This window comes from Mustelus asterias, chromosome 19 (genome assembly GCF_964213995.1).
Source record: "Mustelus asterias chromosome 19, sMusAst1.hap1.1, whole genome shotgun sequence".
In the NCBI taxonomy this organism is placed as follows: domain Eukaryota; kingdom Metazoa; phylum Chordata; class Chondrichthyes; order Carcharhiniformes; family Triakidae; genus Mustelus; species Mustelus asterias.
Window position 1 is genome coordinate 47,831,975 of NC_135819.1, and position 14,398 is coordinate 47,846,372.

General features: G+C 43.0%; 1 protein-coding gene across 6 annotated transcripts in view; it reads right to left on the bottom strand.

Annotated features, from left to right (window-relative positions):
* celsr1a (cadherin EGF LAG seven-pass G-type receptor 1a) overlaps nucleotides 1-14,398 on the bottom strand; it is a 324,635-nt gene that overhangs the window by 60,463 nt on the left and 249,774 nt on the right. For all 6 annotated transcript variants that reach the window (XM_078235521.1, XM_078235523.1, XM_078235517.1 and 3 more), the window contains exons 10-13: nucleotides 8,314-8,480; nucleotides 7,249-7,434; nucleotides 2,941-3,054; nucleotides 399-573 (exon numbers count right to left, since the gene is read on the bottom strand). In XM_078235521.1, the coding sequence (XP_078091647.1) occupies nucleotides 399-573; nucleotides 2,941-3,054; nucleotides 7,249-7,434; nucleotides 8,314-8,480 (642 nt within the window). The remainder of the gene's footprint in view (nucleotides 1-398; nucleotides 574-2,940; nucleotides 3,055-7,248; nucleotides 7,435-8,313; nucleotides 8,481-14,398) is intronic.

Genomic DNA, 14,398 nt, shown 5'->3' on the forward strand with positions numbered 1-14,398 from the left:
AACCACTGTGCCACCATGCCTCCCACCCTTTCAATCCTCCAGCTCATCTCCTAACTGTTGTTTGTGTCTGCTTTCTTAGTCAGACATTCACAAGGCAATCAATGTGAAGAGCAATGGATTCCCATTTAAAACCGGAAATTATATTAAGAAGCAACCGAGCTTTTTAACCATTCAATTCTCTGTTCTAACAACAACTGAATTCCCCAACTGTATGACATTTAGTAAAGACCATAGATACTAAAAAATGATCACTGGTGATAGGTGAAGCTATTCAAACCAAAAGTTTCAAGTGATAAGGTCAAAAACCTTCGAAAAAACATCAAAATTGTATCAACAATGTCAATTTTATTGGTAACCAAACATTGCACTGCACTTCTGAACATTCCAGATCTACATACCTGGTTCACAGACACAGGAATAGCTGTCCCAGTCATCACTGCAGTAGCTACGCAAGGGGCAGAGAGTGGAGTCACAGGGATCTGGAACATCACAACCATTCTCGACTCGAAGCCTTACAGCCCGGTCCATGTTCAGAGTGGCTATATTTGTTGAAGTATCACCCATTCGCAGGCCCTATTACAGACAGCACAAAGGAATACTTTTTAATGTAAATTAACATGCAGCCCATAATACCATAAGATCTAGGAGCGGATGAATGCCATTCAGCCCATCGAGTCTGCACCTCATACAATGAGGTGCTGACTGATCTGATACGATAATCCTCAACTCCACTTTCCCACCTTGTCCTCACAACCCTTGATTCCCTTACTGATTAACAATCTGTTTACCTCAGCCTTGAAGATACTTAATGGCCCAGCCTCTACATCTCTCTGTGGCAAAGATTTCCACAGATTCAGTACACTCGGAAAAGGATTTCCTCCTCATCTCTGTCTTTAATGAGCCCTTTCTCTGAGATTATGCCCTCTGGTCTTAAGACTCTCCCAGAATTGGAAACAACCTCTCAGCAACTACCCTGCCAGGCCCTCCCTGAGAATCAGATATGTATTAATAAGGTTGTCTCTCATCCTTCTACACTAACTAGCAATTCCACGGGCAACATTCTCACTGCATGGCAAACCTAATACTGAGAAAACTTGTTTTAGAGACATTCCGATTATGTCTTTACAAACCACAACTGGGCAAGTTACCAATAGAATAGTACGTGTGAAGATTTAAGTTTATTTCCTTAGTGTCACAAGTTTGCTTACATTGACACTGCAATGAAGTTACTGTGAAAATCCCCTAGTCGCCACACTCTGGCACCTGTTTGGGTACACTGAGGGAGAATTTACCATGGTAATCCACCTAACCAGCACGTCTTTCGGACTGTGGGAAGAAACTGGAGCACCCGGAGGAAGCCCATGCAGACATGGGGAGAATGCGCAGCCTCTGCACAGACAGTCACCCAAGGTCGGGAATTGAACCCAGGTCCCTGGCGCTGTGAGGCTGCAGTGTTAACCATTGTGCCACCGTGATGCCCATAGGGGATCATAAGCACCCATCAAAATCAGCAGGGTGAAGCAAGAAGGGAAAATGGTTGAAAAATGAAAGAGGGGCTCCCCCAAACAATGAAAGTAAAATACAGCCTGGTGGTTTCACAGGGAGATTGAATCTGATGGATAACAGATCCTTTCATACATTTGCTTCGGAATTGAAGTGAGAACAGAAGGAAATGCTTCTGTAAACGGGATTCCCTCTGTCCAAGCAAGCAAAATTAGTGAGACCAGAATGGCAACCTCTAAGTCCGTCTTAAATGTTGAAGATTTGGTGAACTGCTCGGAGGCAAAGACTAATGTGGTTATTTTACATTCAAAATAATACACATGATCATATAAAAGACAGATTACTGCATAATCTAAATGTAAAAAAGATGTAATTTATTAATTAAAATTAAGAAAGGACAACAAATGGAATGTTAGTTAGTTTACTTTTATTTATTAGTGTCACAAGTAGGCTTACATTAACACTGCAATGAAGCAACTGTGAAAATCCCCGAGTCGCCACACTCTGGCGCCTGTTCGGGTACACAGAGGGAGGATTTAGCATGGCCAATGCACCTAACCAGCATGTCTTTCGGACTGTGGGAGAAATCGGAGCACCCGGAGGAAACTCACGCAGACACAAGGGAATGTGCAGACTCCGTACAGACAGTGACCCAAACCGGGAATGGAACCCGGGTCCCTGGTGCTGTGAGGCAGCTGCGCTAACCACTGTGAAAACAGCCAGCAACCTAAAGAACTATAAACGTGCCTAGGAGATTTCAAAGTCTTTAGATGAATTAATGCAATCGAGTTAGAGGCCTGGATTTTCCACCCGGATTGCTGACAAGATTTTCTTTGGCAAATTTGGAAATGTAGAAAAGGCGCATTGGTCGGGAACACACTCCACTGCAACTTGCCGTTCATCCACCTTATTTCCCACTCCCGGGGCTCAGAATAGACTCACCTCTATAAGGGCAAGCATATTGTAACACAATGCAAATTGGAAAGTATGCCCCCATTAATGTATTTCAGGGATTTCCATCTTTACAATGCTGGATGTAAGCAGCAGCTGATAGTCCCAGGCAGGCAGCCCTGTAATGGTGGTGGAAGGGCACAGAATTTAAATTTGGTGCCAGGCAGTGTCTGGAACAATGGATTGGGTTCCTGCAGCCAAACGCTGCCCCTAGGCCAGCACAACTTCCTCAAAGAGGTCCAGGCATCCAGCCTCCAATTTTCATATGATCCAGAAGGCCAGAAGATAAATAAGGGTCAAGGAAATGTACATCTCTTGTGATGGGCAAAAGTCAAGTCCTACTGGAAAGGTGTCTTCGGAGTGCAGCATTGGTGGAAAATATACAACTTCATGTCAGGATGAAAACAATTGGGTTGCATGTCAAATCAAATCCAAGTCGCCACAGTAAAGGAAAAGAATGGCCCTCAGTGTTCCTTCGCTCCTTACCTGCATACAGCCAAAGAATCCTTGCTGCTTTGTGCCCACATCTTCAGGGAGGCTCCCAACATAGATGTTTCTCAATTTTAATCCTGGTAATTCATTACCAATTTCTACAGTGCCCTGCAATAAAACATAGTCAAATATTAAAGCCCCACAAACACACTGACAGATCTTCCTAGAATCATGCAATACGAAAGAGGCCCTTCAGCCCATCAAGTCTGCACTGACATGTGAGAAACATCTGACCGCCCACCTAATCTCATTTACCAGCACTTGGCCCATAGTCTTGAATGTTATGACATGCCAAGTACTCATCCAGGTACATGACGAATGTTCAATACATTCACGTGGCATTCTTTTTGTCTTTTAACATACTCAGAAAATGATAAATGGAGAAATTTCAGATCAGATCAGTCATGATCTCATTGAATGGCGGAGCAGATTCAACGGGCTGAATGGCCTACTTTTGCTCCTGTGTCTAATGGCCTTAGATCAGTGATAGCGGACAAAGGGTTGCTATACAAATGGATTAGATGCTCATCCTCTGATATTATAAACAATGGGTGGGGTTTTAAACGCTCGTTGGGGGGGGGTGGGGGGGGAAGAGATTGGGTTGACTCAACAGAAAAACATCCTCCCCATTATTAATCTCTGACAAAATGGGAGTGCAGTTCAAATCAAATGAAGGTGCAAATGTCTCACGACCGTCCCAGTTTTTAATTAGTTACAAATGCTAATTAGCATCATTTTGCCTGATCTGCTCTTACCCTCAATTTGTAGGAATATTTCCAGTGTGTTCATTCATTGCATGAGTCACTACGACTCCCAAACAAAAAACACTTATTTCGAAGCAAGTTCTAGACCATCAAAATCCTGATTGTGACTAACTTTATCATCAGGACAAGCACACATTCCAAAGGAGCATCTTTGCATGGGTTTTGAATTGTGAATTTGTGCAGATGAGAGTTAGGATGTGGCTGCAGCATCTTTAGTGTTAACAGCTCCGCGATGGAGTCACACAAGAGAACATAAGAAAATACCAAGGAGCCAGGAGTAGGCCATTTGGTCCCTTGAGCCTGTTCTGCCATTCAATAAGGTCATGGCTGATCTTTTCGTGGACTCAGCTTCACTTACCCGCCCGCTCACCATAACCCTTAATTCCTTTACTGTTCAAAAATGTATCTATTTTTGCCTTAAAAACATTGAGGAAGCCTCAACTGCTTCAGGCAGACCATCTTGGAAACGATCGTAGTCCGACTGTGCTTCCCAATGCTGCACTATCTCCTTAAATGGATCCGGCGACCAAGTCTTTGTGTCTTGATCAACAACGCTAAATTTTGCTGATGGGCCTCGAATAAAAGAGCTCAGAAAATCCTGAGGAATTCTTTTCACATCCCTACACTTATGAGACATCATTTGAGGCCAAATAATGATGCTGCAATCTCCAATAACAGTACTAAAATTTAAAATATTGAAAAAATATTCATATATTAATATTTACACATTTTTTGGTGTTTATAATAATTTCCATTTTTAAGAAATTAAAATCCCATCACCCATAAAATGAGCATGAAGAAATCACAGCAGAGATTGGCTGCTTTTTAAGGAAGGAAGATCAGTTTATGCCAATTTTGATACATGTTCTTTTTCCTACATGTTGCTTCCTGTATTTGTCAGTTTTGCTCAGTAAGGCGCCATTTTAAAATCTTTCTTTCCCTTGTTGGGTTTGACATCTTACGCAGAGATGGGTATTCCTTGGGAGGACGCCGGGGGAGGGAGGGGATTTTGAAACCGTGGCTAATTTCGGATGTGAGAGCCAAGATTGTGAAGGGCTAACAATGTAGGCACGGCCTCCTCGGAAGCCTTTCAGCCACTCAACTAACTACTCTGGGACAAAACATGAACATGTTACGGGTGGTGCGGTGGCATGATGGTTAGCACTGCTGCCTCACAGAGCCAAGGACCCGGGTTCAATTCTGGCCTCGGGTGACTATCTGTGCGGAGTTTGCATGTTCTCCCCGTGTCTGCGTGGGTTTCCTCCGGGTGCTCTCGTTTCCTCCCACACTCCAAAGATGTGCAGCTTAGGAGGATTGGCCATGCTAAATTGACCCTTCGTGTCAGGGGATTAGCAGAGTAAATATGTGGGGTTACTGGAATAGGGCCTGGGTGGGATTGTTGTCGGTGCAGACTCGATGGGCCGAATGGCCTCCTTCTGCACCGCAGTAATTCTAATATTGTTTTCATCATCTCCATTTCACAAGACGAGAAAAAGAGAGCAAACAGAAAAATTAAAGAAGAAAGAAGGGAACAATAACCAGAGAAGGAGGTAGAAAGATATCAAAAAGAGACAAGACGAAAAGGAAAACCAACAAAAAGAGACAAGGGGCTCAGAACAGAAGAGCAATGTGAGGGTAATGGCAAGTTATAAATCTTATAATTAAATATGTGAAATATTATAAACATTGCAATATAGTCTCTAGATATACAGCAAAACTATACCGTTCCAATTGTGAGGTTTCACGGATGGTTTAGTGCAGAAATTCCTAAACTGAGGAGTGCAACCCCTGATGGGGTTGAAGATATGCAGCATATGGGGTCACGAGCACCTCCCCCACCCCCCTTCCGTGGCGACTGCGCAGACAGCCCAGCGCACACTGAACTGACGCTGCCAAACAGCAAAGGGGTGAACAGTGAGCCCAAAGAGCCCTTAAACCTCAGGAAGCACATCGACCAGCAAGTACCGAGTGGGCTTGGGGTGACTTGGCACAAGCAGAGGCAGGCAAGTGTAACTCAATCACTGACTGAGTGCAGGGGAAAGGAACGGTGCCCATGCAGCTGAGCCAGAAAGGTGATGTGGTGGCTTCAAACTTCACTGTGTTTCTGCTCCTGTCTGCCTCTTCGACAGTCTCCTTACTGCAGGTTGATGACTGTGCTGCACAGGCACCAGCAAGGGGAGGGGGAGGGGAGTGGAGTGGGTGGTCAGGGCAAGCAGTGGAACAGGGGCTAATTACTGTGTGTGGTGGACAGGGGCTGAACTCAGCGATTGCGGAGGTGAGAGGGAGGCTGATTACTGTGTTGTGTGGGTGGAGAGGGGAGAGAGAAGGGTCTGATTACAGTCTGTGCAAGGAGAGTGTTGGCGGGGGTTGGGTGGGGGGGTGCTGATTACTGTGTTGTGGGAGTGGGAGAAGAATGGACTTCACTGTCTTCTGTCACCAGTGATTATGAAGAGTTTGACTGAAACATGAGGAATTATAACATTTTTACAAATTACTTTAAACACACAAATTGTTATAATGTAACCAATGGCAAAATGATATCGTGGTCAGCTGACCCGGTATAAATAGAAAGCAGATGGGGATGGTGGGGAGCTTGCGTGGCCCAGGGCGTTGTCCGAAAGTTGGTGCAATGAGGTTTCTTTATTCAACCTTTTTCTTTGATTTGCTTTGTGTAGTTCTTTTATTGCTTGCTACTGAAGTATCCATACTGCCAGATGAACACAGATTTTCATTTAAATGGGGTGTTATATATTGATCTATAATATGTAAACTTTAATGATTATACACTGAATGTTATATGCTGCTTTATTGCTCTTGTTGGCTCCTGGGGTCACATTGAAAAAATAATTTGGGAAGCGCTGGTTTGGAGTTTGTGATAAGTGTAGGTGGATGAATTAATGCCACTGTGTTACAGCTTTCTCTCTCTCATATCCATGATGTAATGGGATTCCATACCACAAGTGGAATCTCTCAATATTGCCAAATATTTAAAGCTAGGATCATAGTACAGAAGGAGGCTATTCAGCCCATTGAGTCTGTGCCGACAAAATCCCACCCAGACTCTATTCCTGTAGCCCCACACATTTACCCTGCTCAGCTCCCCGACATTAGGGTCAATTTAGCACGGCCAATCCACCTAATCCACACATCTTTGGACTGTGGGAGGAAACTGGAACACCCAGAGGAAACCCACACAGACACGGAGAGAACATGCAATATCCACACAGACAGGGTGGAATTGAATCTGGGTCCCTAGCACTGTGAGGCAGGAGTGCTAACCACTGTGCTATCATGCTTTATTGTTTTACAGGTTGGTTTTCTCAAATACCCAGAAAAATGACCAAATAGAAATACAAAAATCAAATTTGATCAAAGAAATCGCAGGAATCTCCCAAGCAAATCCAATGAACTGGCAGAGGAAATATTCAGCTGTTGAGTAATAATTCCAGCTTTGTTTGCTTCGCCACAATTAAACCATTCCAAACTGATCACTGGAGGGTGCCAAGGAAAACAGAAATCCCCCCCTTGTACGAGTTACCTGGTACATTCCATAATCCAAAGACAGGACAGCCAAGTATTTGATGTCCTTGCCATCTTTCATACTCTTTATCTCAATCAGTAAATGGTGCCAGTCTCCATCATTGACCCGTGTCCGAGTCAGCCTCAGTTTGGCTTTTAATCCGTGTTTGTTGTGCACTTCAAACTGTAAGTTACTATCAGTTATCTGCCGAGGATGGAACAGGAAGAGTACCAGAGTTATTCATAACGTTCATACCAAAAGAAAGACATGTGTGCTATTTCAAGTTTGATTGTACTCCCCCACTGAGGAAATGTAGGCATGAAGCCAGCTTATACTTGTCAGCTTCTAGAGAGAAATACCATGAACATCCACTGATAATTTTACAGCTGCTTAGTGCTGGGGATGTCAGTAAAAGTTTCAGAGTGTTTATTTTCTAAATATTATTACAGTCCCCACTAGCTACAGAGTCATAAATGATTACCAAATCAGAATAACCCACCAAACTCATGACTCTGCAGGGTGGAGACCCAGACCTGCTGCCAAAGATAGCAGACAAGTTTACTTTCAAAAAGACATTTTATTCAATAGCCCAAAGTAAATATTGCGAACGTAAGAACTAGGAGCAGGAATAGGCCATCTGGCCCCTCGAGCCTGCTCCGCCAATCAATAAGATCATGGCTGACATTTCCATGGACTCAGCTCCACTTACTCACCCGTAGCCCTTAATTCCTTTACTGTTCAAAAATGTATCTATCCTTGCCTTATCGACTGATTTATTTCATTAGATTGGAGAGCTCCTCAGTTTGGATACACGGTCACTGTCAAACTTAAGAAAACTTCTAAAATGAATTAACATGGCAATAATATCATTTTAAAAAAATCAACAAAAATCAGCAGTACCTGTAAGTCCCGACTCTGAAACAGGTGGGAAGTGATGATTAGATAAACGGTAACACATTCCACTGCTAATGCATACAGAAATAATGCTGCCACACCCAAATTAAGATTGTAACCCATTGTTTTGAGTTCAGCAGCGCGAATAATACATTATCCAATGCGTGGTGTTTCAGGACAGGTACTCACCTGAATGTTAATTTTGGAGGAAGTCCCAGCATTTGCCTGCACAAGGAATCCATTGGCTTTCCTCGTGCGGAACATCAGGCCAATGTACCAGGGCACGGAGATGGTGATGTCGAGGTCAGCCCAAGTGATTAAACTGCTGCCCTTAAAACGCTGCGAGTTGGGCATCACTGGAGAGAGAGAGAAAATACCAGCATTAGCATTAGTGTAAAGTGGTCCGATTCCTGTACAACAAAATAATGAACAGTAAATTAATGTCAAACTATTTTTATTGCAATGGCAAACACAATAAAGGTCTTGAATCAAATTAGCCCTTTATGTTGACCAAAATTACTTTATGGAATTATGTTACCTTATTTATGAAACTAGAGGAACATGGGAATAGGAGTAGACCATTCAGCACCTTAAGCCTATTCTGTCATTCGATTAGGTCAAGTCTGACCAGTTTCTCAAATCCATTTGCCCATCATCGTTTCTTAACATACTTACTGAGCAAAAACCTATCCTTTCTTTTTAATTCATTCATATGACATGGGCATTGTTGGCTGGCCAGTATATATTGCCCATCCCTAGGTGCCCTTGGAGGGCAGTCGAGAGTCAATCACATTGCTGTGGCTCTGGACTCACATGTAGGCCAGACCAGGTAAGGACGACAGATTTCCCTCCCTAAAGGACATTAATGAATCAGATGGCCTTTTCCGACAATCGACAATGGTTTCATGGTTATCAGTAGATTCCTAATTCCAGATTTATTTTGTGAATCCAAATTCCACATCTGCCGTGGCGGGTTTCGAACCCGGGTCCCAGTACATAACATACATCTGGATTGATAGTCTAGCAATAATACCACCAGGCCATTGCCTCCTCATCTCAGCTTCAAATTTTTCAGCTGATCTAGCCTCAGCTTTTGGGAGAATGTTTCCCAGACAACCCAATTAATGAGATTAGCTGGTCTTATCCAGACTAGGTTTTCTGATGATACAAAGATAGGTGGAAATGTAAACTGCGCAGAGGACACAAAGAGACTGCAACGAGATGCAGACAGGTATGTTCAGTGAGTGGGCAACAAAGAACAGATGGACTATAACGTGGGGGAGTGAGGGGTTATTCACTTTGGTTGTACAAATAGAAAAATAAAGTATTTTTCAAAGGCTTGAAACTTGGAAATGTTGATGTTCAGAGAAACCTGGCTGTGCTTGTATAAGGAGCACAAAGTTAGCATGCAGGTACAGCAAGCAATCAGAAACGCAAATGGCATTGTAATTATTCCACCAAGGCCATTTTCCATACCAAAAACCCTTTATTGACAACAACGAAAGAGCCACACCCGTGACTTGCAACATGCAAGTCGATACCCCAGGATCTACAGAATACGGGTCTGGGTTAAAGCAACTGGCTTTATCCCCGCACCGCTCATTTCCAATTAGGCGAACCTCCACTTGCTCAGTAAGGGAGTTCATACTCCACAAAGCCCACGGGGAGATAAAGTGATGATCCCCCGTGCCCTATGCGGCCATCATAACAGGCGTGTCAGCCTTTATTGCAAGGGGATTGGAGAACAAGAATAAAAAAGTCTTGCTGCTATTGTACACAGCTTTGATGAGACCATGCTGGAACACGCTGTGAAATTTTGATCTCCATATTTAAGGAAGGATTGGAGGCATTGGAGGCACTACAGTGAAGGATCACTTGATTCTCCCTGGGATGAGAGGTTTGTCTTTGATGAAAGACCGAGTAGATTGGGTCTATATTCTCTGGAGCTTGGAAGAATGAGAGGTGATCTCATTGAACATGCAAGATTCTGATGGGGCTTGACAGGATAGAGCCAGAGATTGTTTCTGCTGGCTGGGGAATCGAAAACAAAGAGACACAGTCTCAGGACAAGGTTTTGGATTGAGATGAGTGAAATTTCTTGACTCAAAGTTATATTATTTATTTTATTATTAGTGTCACAAATAGGCCTACATTAACACTGCAATGAAGTTACTATGAAAATCCCCTAGTTGCCACACTCTGGTGCCTGTTCGGGTACACTGAAGCAGAATTTAGAATGGCCAATGCGCCTAACTAGCACGTCTTTTGGACTGTGGGAGGAAACCGGAGCATCCGGAGGAAACCCACACAGACAAAGGAAGAACGTGCAAACTCCGCACAGACAGTGACCCAAGCCAGGAATCGAATCTGAGTCCCTGGCACTGTGAGGCAGCAGTGTTAACCACTGTGCCACTGTGTTGCCCTTGGGATTGCGAGCCTTTGGAATTCTCTACCCCAGAGGGTTGCGGATACTCCACTGTTGAACATAATTAAGGATGAGATAAACAGATTATTGATCTCTCAGGAAATTAAGAGATATGTGGAGTGGGCAAGAAAATGGAGTTGATGTCCAGGATCAATAATGTTCATATTGGATGGTGAAGCAGGATTAACAGGCCATCTGGTCTACTCCTACTTTGATCTCCAGTGTTTGTGTGTGCACACAAACTTTTAATCACCTCAAACTCCTCAATTAGATCCATCCTTGATCTTTAATACTCAAGGGAATTGAAACCTCATCTATGCAATCTGTCCTCATAATTTAACTCCTGGAGTTGACACTCTGTATGTGGCATGACTCATAGGACTGTGCAAGTCCAATAGGGTATATAGTGATAACAGTGACATGGGGAGATACAAATAGCAGAACCTACTCTTTTGTTGAGAAAAAGTACTCTTTGTAATAATGACAGCTGTAACCACAGACACAAAATTACAGTTAAAGGGGACAGTCGCTGCTTAGAGCAAATGTACTTTTGATTTGTGACAGATTATTTTTTCCCCAGTGTCTGCCACAGTGGGATCCTTGCAAAAAAAATATATCTTCTTCATTGCAGACGGTAGTGCTTTATAACAGTGGTGGGTGCCCTAGCAATCCTCAAGTGCACTTGTATCTCTCCCAATTAACAGTATTGCAGTAATTTTCTGTCCCACACAGTGGTAGAGGTCAGTACAGGTTAAATCAGGTAAGCCCGATGTGTTGCTTTGTCTACCACTGACCAAAGCAGCCAGTTCCACTCACATTCAGTTTTTTCTCATATGGAGCTTTGCTGGCCCTTTCCCCTTCATTTGAAAAGAGGATTATTTTTTTAAGCACAAAAGGTAAATTAAGAGGGAAAAGCTGCCATGATTTAGCCAGGGTCAGAAAGAATATTTGAGAATAACATCAATTACCACTGTAATTATAAAGAAAACAGAATTGGCTGACACTGTATAGTATTCTCAGATGATGCACTTTGATATAATTGGCCTCTACTTAAGTAATTTGCAGCTTGTAAAGTGGTAACAGCCATAAACAATATAATTAGATAGAAAGACAAATGAATCATTTGCTAGAATAATTATCATGTTAATCTCGTTTTAAGATGCAGACCGTTGAGATTTCGTACTCTGTCATTGTGAAGAAGGTGTGAAAGGCGCCATGCTAATTACACATTTTTTTACCCAGGAGGATGAAGCTACTGACTGCAGTCAGGGCAGGAGTGGCATCTGTACCGCTCACCCTCCACAGGGATCTGAACTTCTAAACAGTGCTGGGTAGAAACAGCAGAAAGAGTAGAACCAACCACAACAGCAACTTTCCTCTTATAACCTAACAGATAAAATCAAGGGTCAACTATTGTATTACTTCAGAAATGTATCCATGCTGTCAATGCTAAAACTGCAACTCCGGGTTCTCTGGATACATTTTAAACCCCTTTAATTCTGAAGTTGTACCAATGTCAGATTGCCCACCAGACTCAGGCAGTGAGTGTAATGATTGATGAAGTTCGTAATGTGCAGGGATGCAGATATTCAGTTTATTCCCCTTTTATTCTTGGTATTTAATAAGGAAATAGATAGATTTCTAGACTCTAATGGCATCAAGGGCTATGGGGAGAGTGGGGGAGTATGGTGCTGAGATAGAGGATCAACCATGATCATACTGAATGGCGAACAGGCTCAAAGGGCAAATGGCCTTTTTCTGCTCCTATTTTCTGTGTAAAATGACAATATTAATGTTTGAACACCAGTCTAGGGAGTGGGGGGGAGACACAGTGGAGTTAATTTTCACCATATACTTTAAGCATTAAAGAGCCTCTGAGGTGACGGGGAGGTGATGGCCTAGTGGTATTATCGCTAGACTATTAATCCAGAAACTCAGCTAATGTTCTGAGGACTCGGATTCGAATCCTGCCACAGCACATGGTGGAATTTGAATTCAATAAAAATACCTGGAATTAAGAATCTACAGATGACCATGAAACCATTGTCGGAAAAACCCATCTGGTTCCTTTAGGGAAGGAAATCTGCCATCCTTCCTGGTCTGGCCTACACGTAACTCCAGAGCCACAGCAATATGGTTGACTCTCAACTGCCCTCGGGCAAGTAGGGATGGGCAATAAATGCTGGCCAGCCAACGATGTCCATGTCCCATAAATGAATTTTAAAAAGTGGCCAAGATGGGGTTTTGACCTACAACGGCTGGTTCAGAGGAACAGGAGCTCAGCAGAAGGCCCAGGATAAAGTGCCGGATCTTGCTACCATAGGTGCCCCAAATGAACTTCTTCATATTATAGGGAATAGGGACTCCATGTGTGGCAACTCCCATTTTCCAGGCATCAGTAGTGTTCCCAGTGAAAAGAAAAATACATAAGATGCTAACCTCCCAGAAGAATGCAGATAGGTCTATAATGAAGCGAGACAGCAGCAGGAAGCCAGGTCCAGGTATGCATTTAAGATGCTTCCATTGTCACGGACACCCAGCAGGCCTCCCACAGATTGTACATCAATAGGTTATGCCAGCATTAAAGGACACTGGCAGACATAATCGCCGGTAACCTCCGACCCCGTTCATGGCTGAGATTTGCCAGTGCAGCTGCAGTGAATGCTGAGCACCAAATTCTCCATTCTCACTGGCAATGGGGCGGGAACGATCGATATTGGAGAATCCCACCCAATATAACCGCTGGGATTATGGCTCTGCAAACTTGGGGACCATAGCAGGCGAGAAATGAATTTCCAGATGGTGTGGTAGCTGTTACTCTTATGGGATTGGAAATAAAGGACAAAGTTGGACAGACGAAAGGGGCCTTCATTTTGCATCTGACCTAGACGGCGCTTGGTGCAGAAGTGTTTTGTATTGATAGTGAGAGCAGAAGAGCAGAGATAATGCATTCTCTGACGCAAAACCCACTAAAACACTTTCCAAAACATCCAAATATCTTTCAACTCAGTTATGTTGCCTTTTTTAAGTAACTGATACAACCAAAAGGGTTTTGTATTACACCTCGTAAAAATTTTAATCCACATTTTGACAATTGAAAGGTTTCTTTTGGAGGAAACATTGACACATTGAGCATATTCAGGAAGTGACTGCGTGTGTCTGTGACCTGGCCTGTCCGTAAATCTTAACAACTATCAGCCACGTGGATGGTTAGAAGCATTGAGAAGAACATTAGCTTGAAGAAGGTCAAATAAAAGAGACTAAAAGCTCAGTGCAGAGAAATGAAGGGATGGAAACAGCATTTCTATAACTTCTGCTCAGCCTTTATTTTACAACTTCAACTTTACTGGGAATACTGCTGTCTCGAACATGACAGTATTTGATTTATGGCCGTAAGCCAGTCATAACGACATGGTGGAACATATAATGCTAATACCTGGTTTTGTTATGAAATGAAGTGCCACAGTATCAAGATCTAGTTAACTGGAGCTGGAATAAGCAACACTCTTAATGAAAAAAAAGACTTATTTTGATGTATCACGCTCCGAAATCTAACCCAACTGTTTAAATGTTTCTGGAATCTGTATCTCACTTTGTGATGATCAGATGGACTCCCAGTGTTTTGCTGATGTTGATAACTCTGGGGCAGGTGACTTGTGTGACAGTAACACAGGAAGCCAATCACAAGAAACTGTCAGGAAGCTAATCACAGAAACAGAGAATCCTAGTGAACCATTAGTTCATCCCCCACACTGTACGTCCTTGACTTGGGTTCACAGAGTCGTTCAAATAAAATTGCTTTTGTCTGCTGTTTTAACAAAATTACCAGCTTTTCAAAATCAAGGGGCG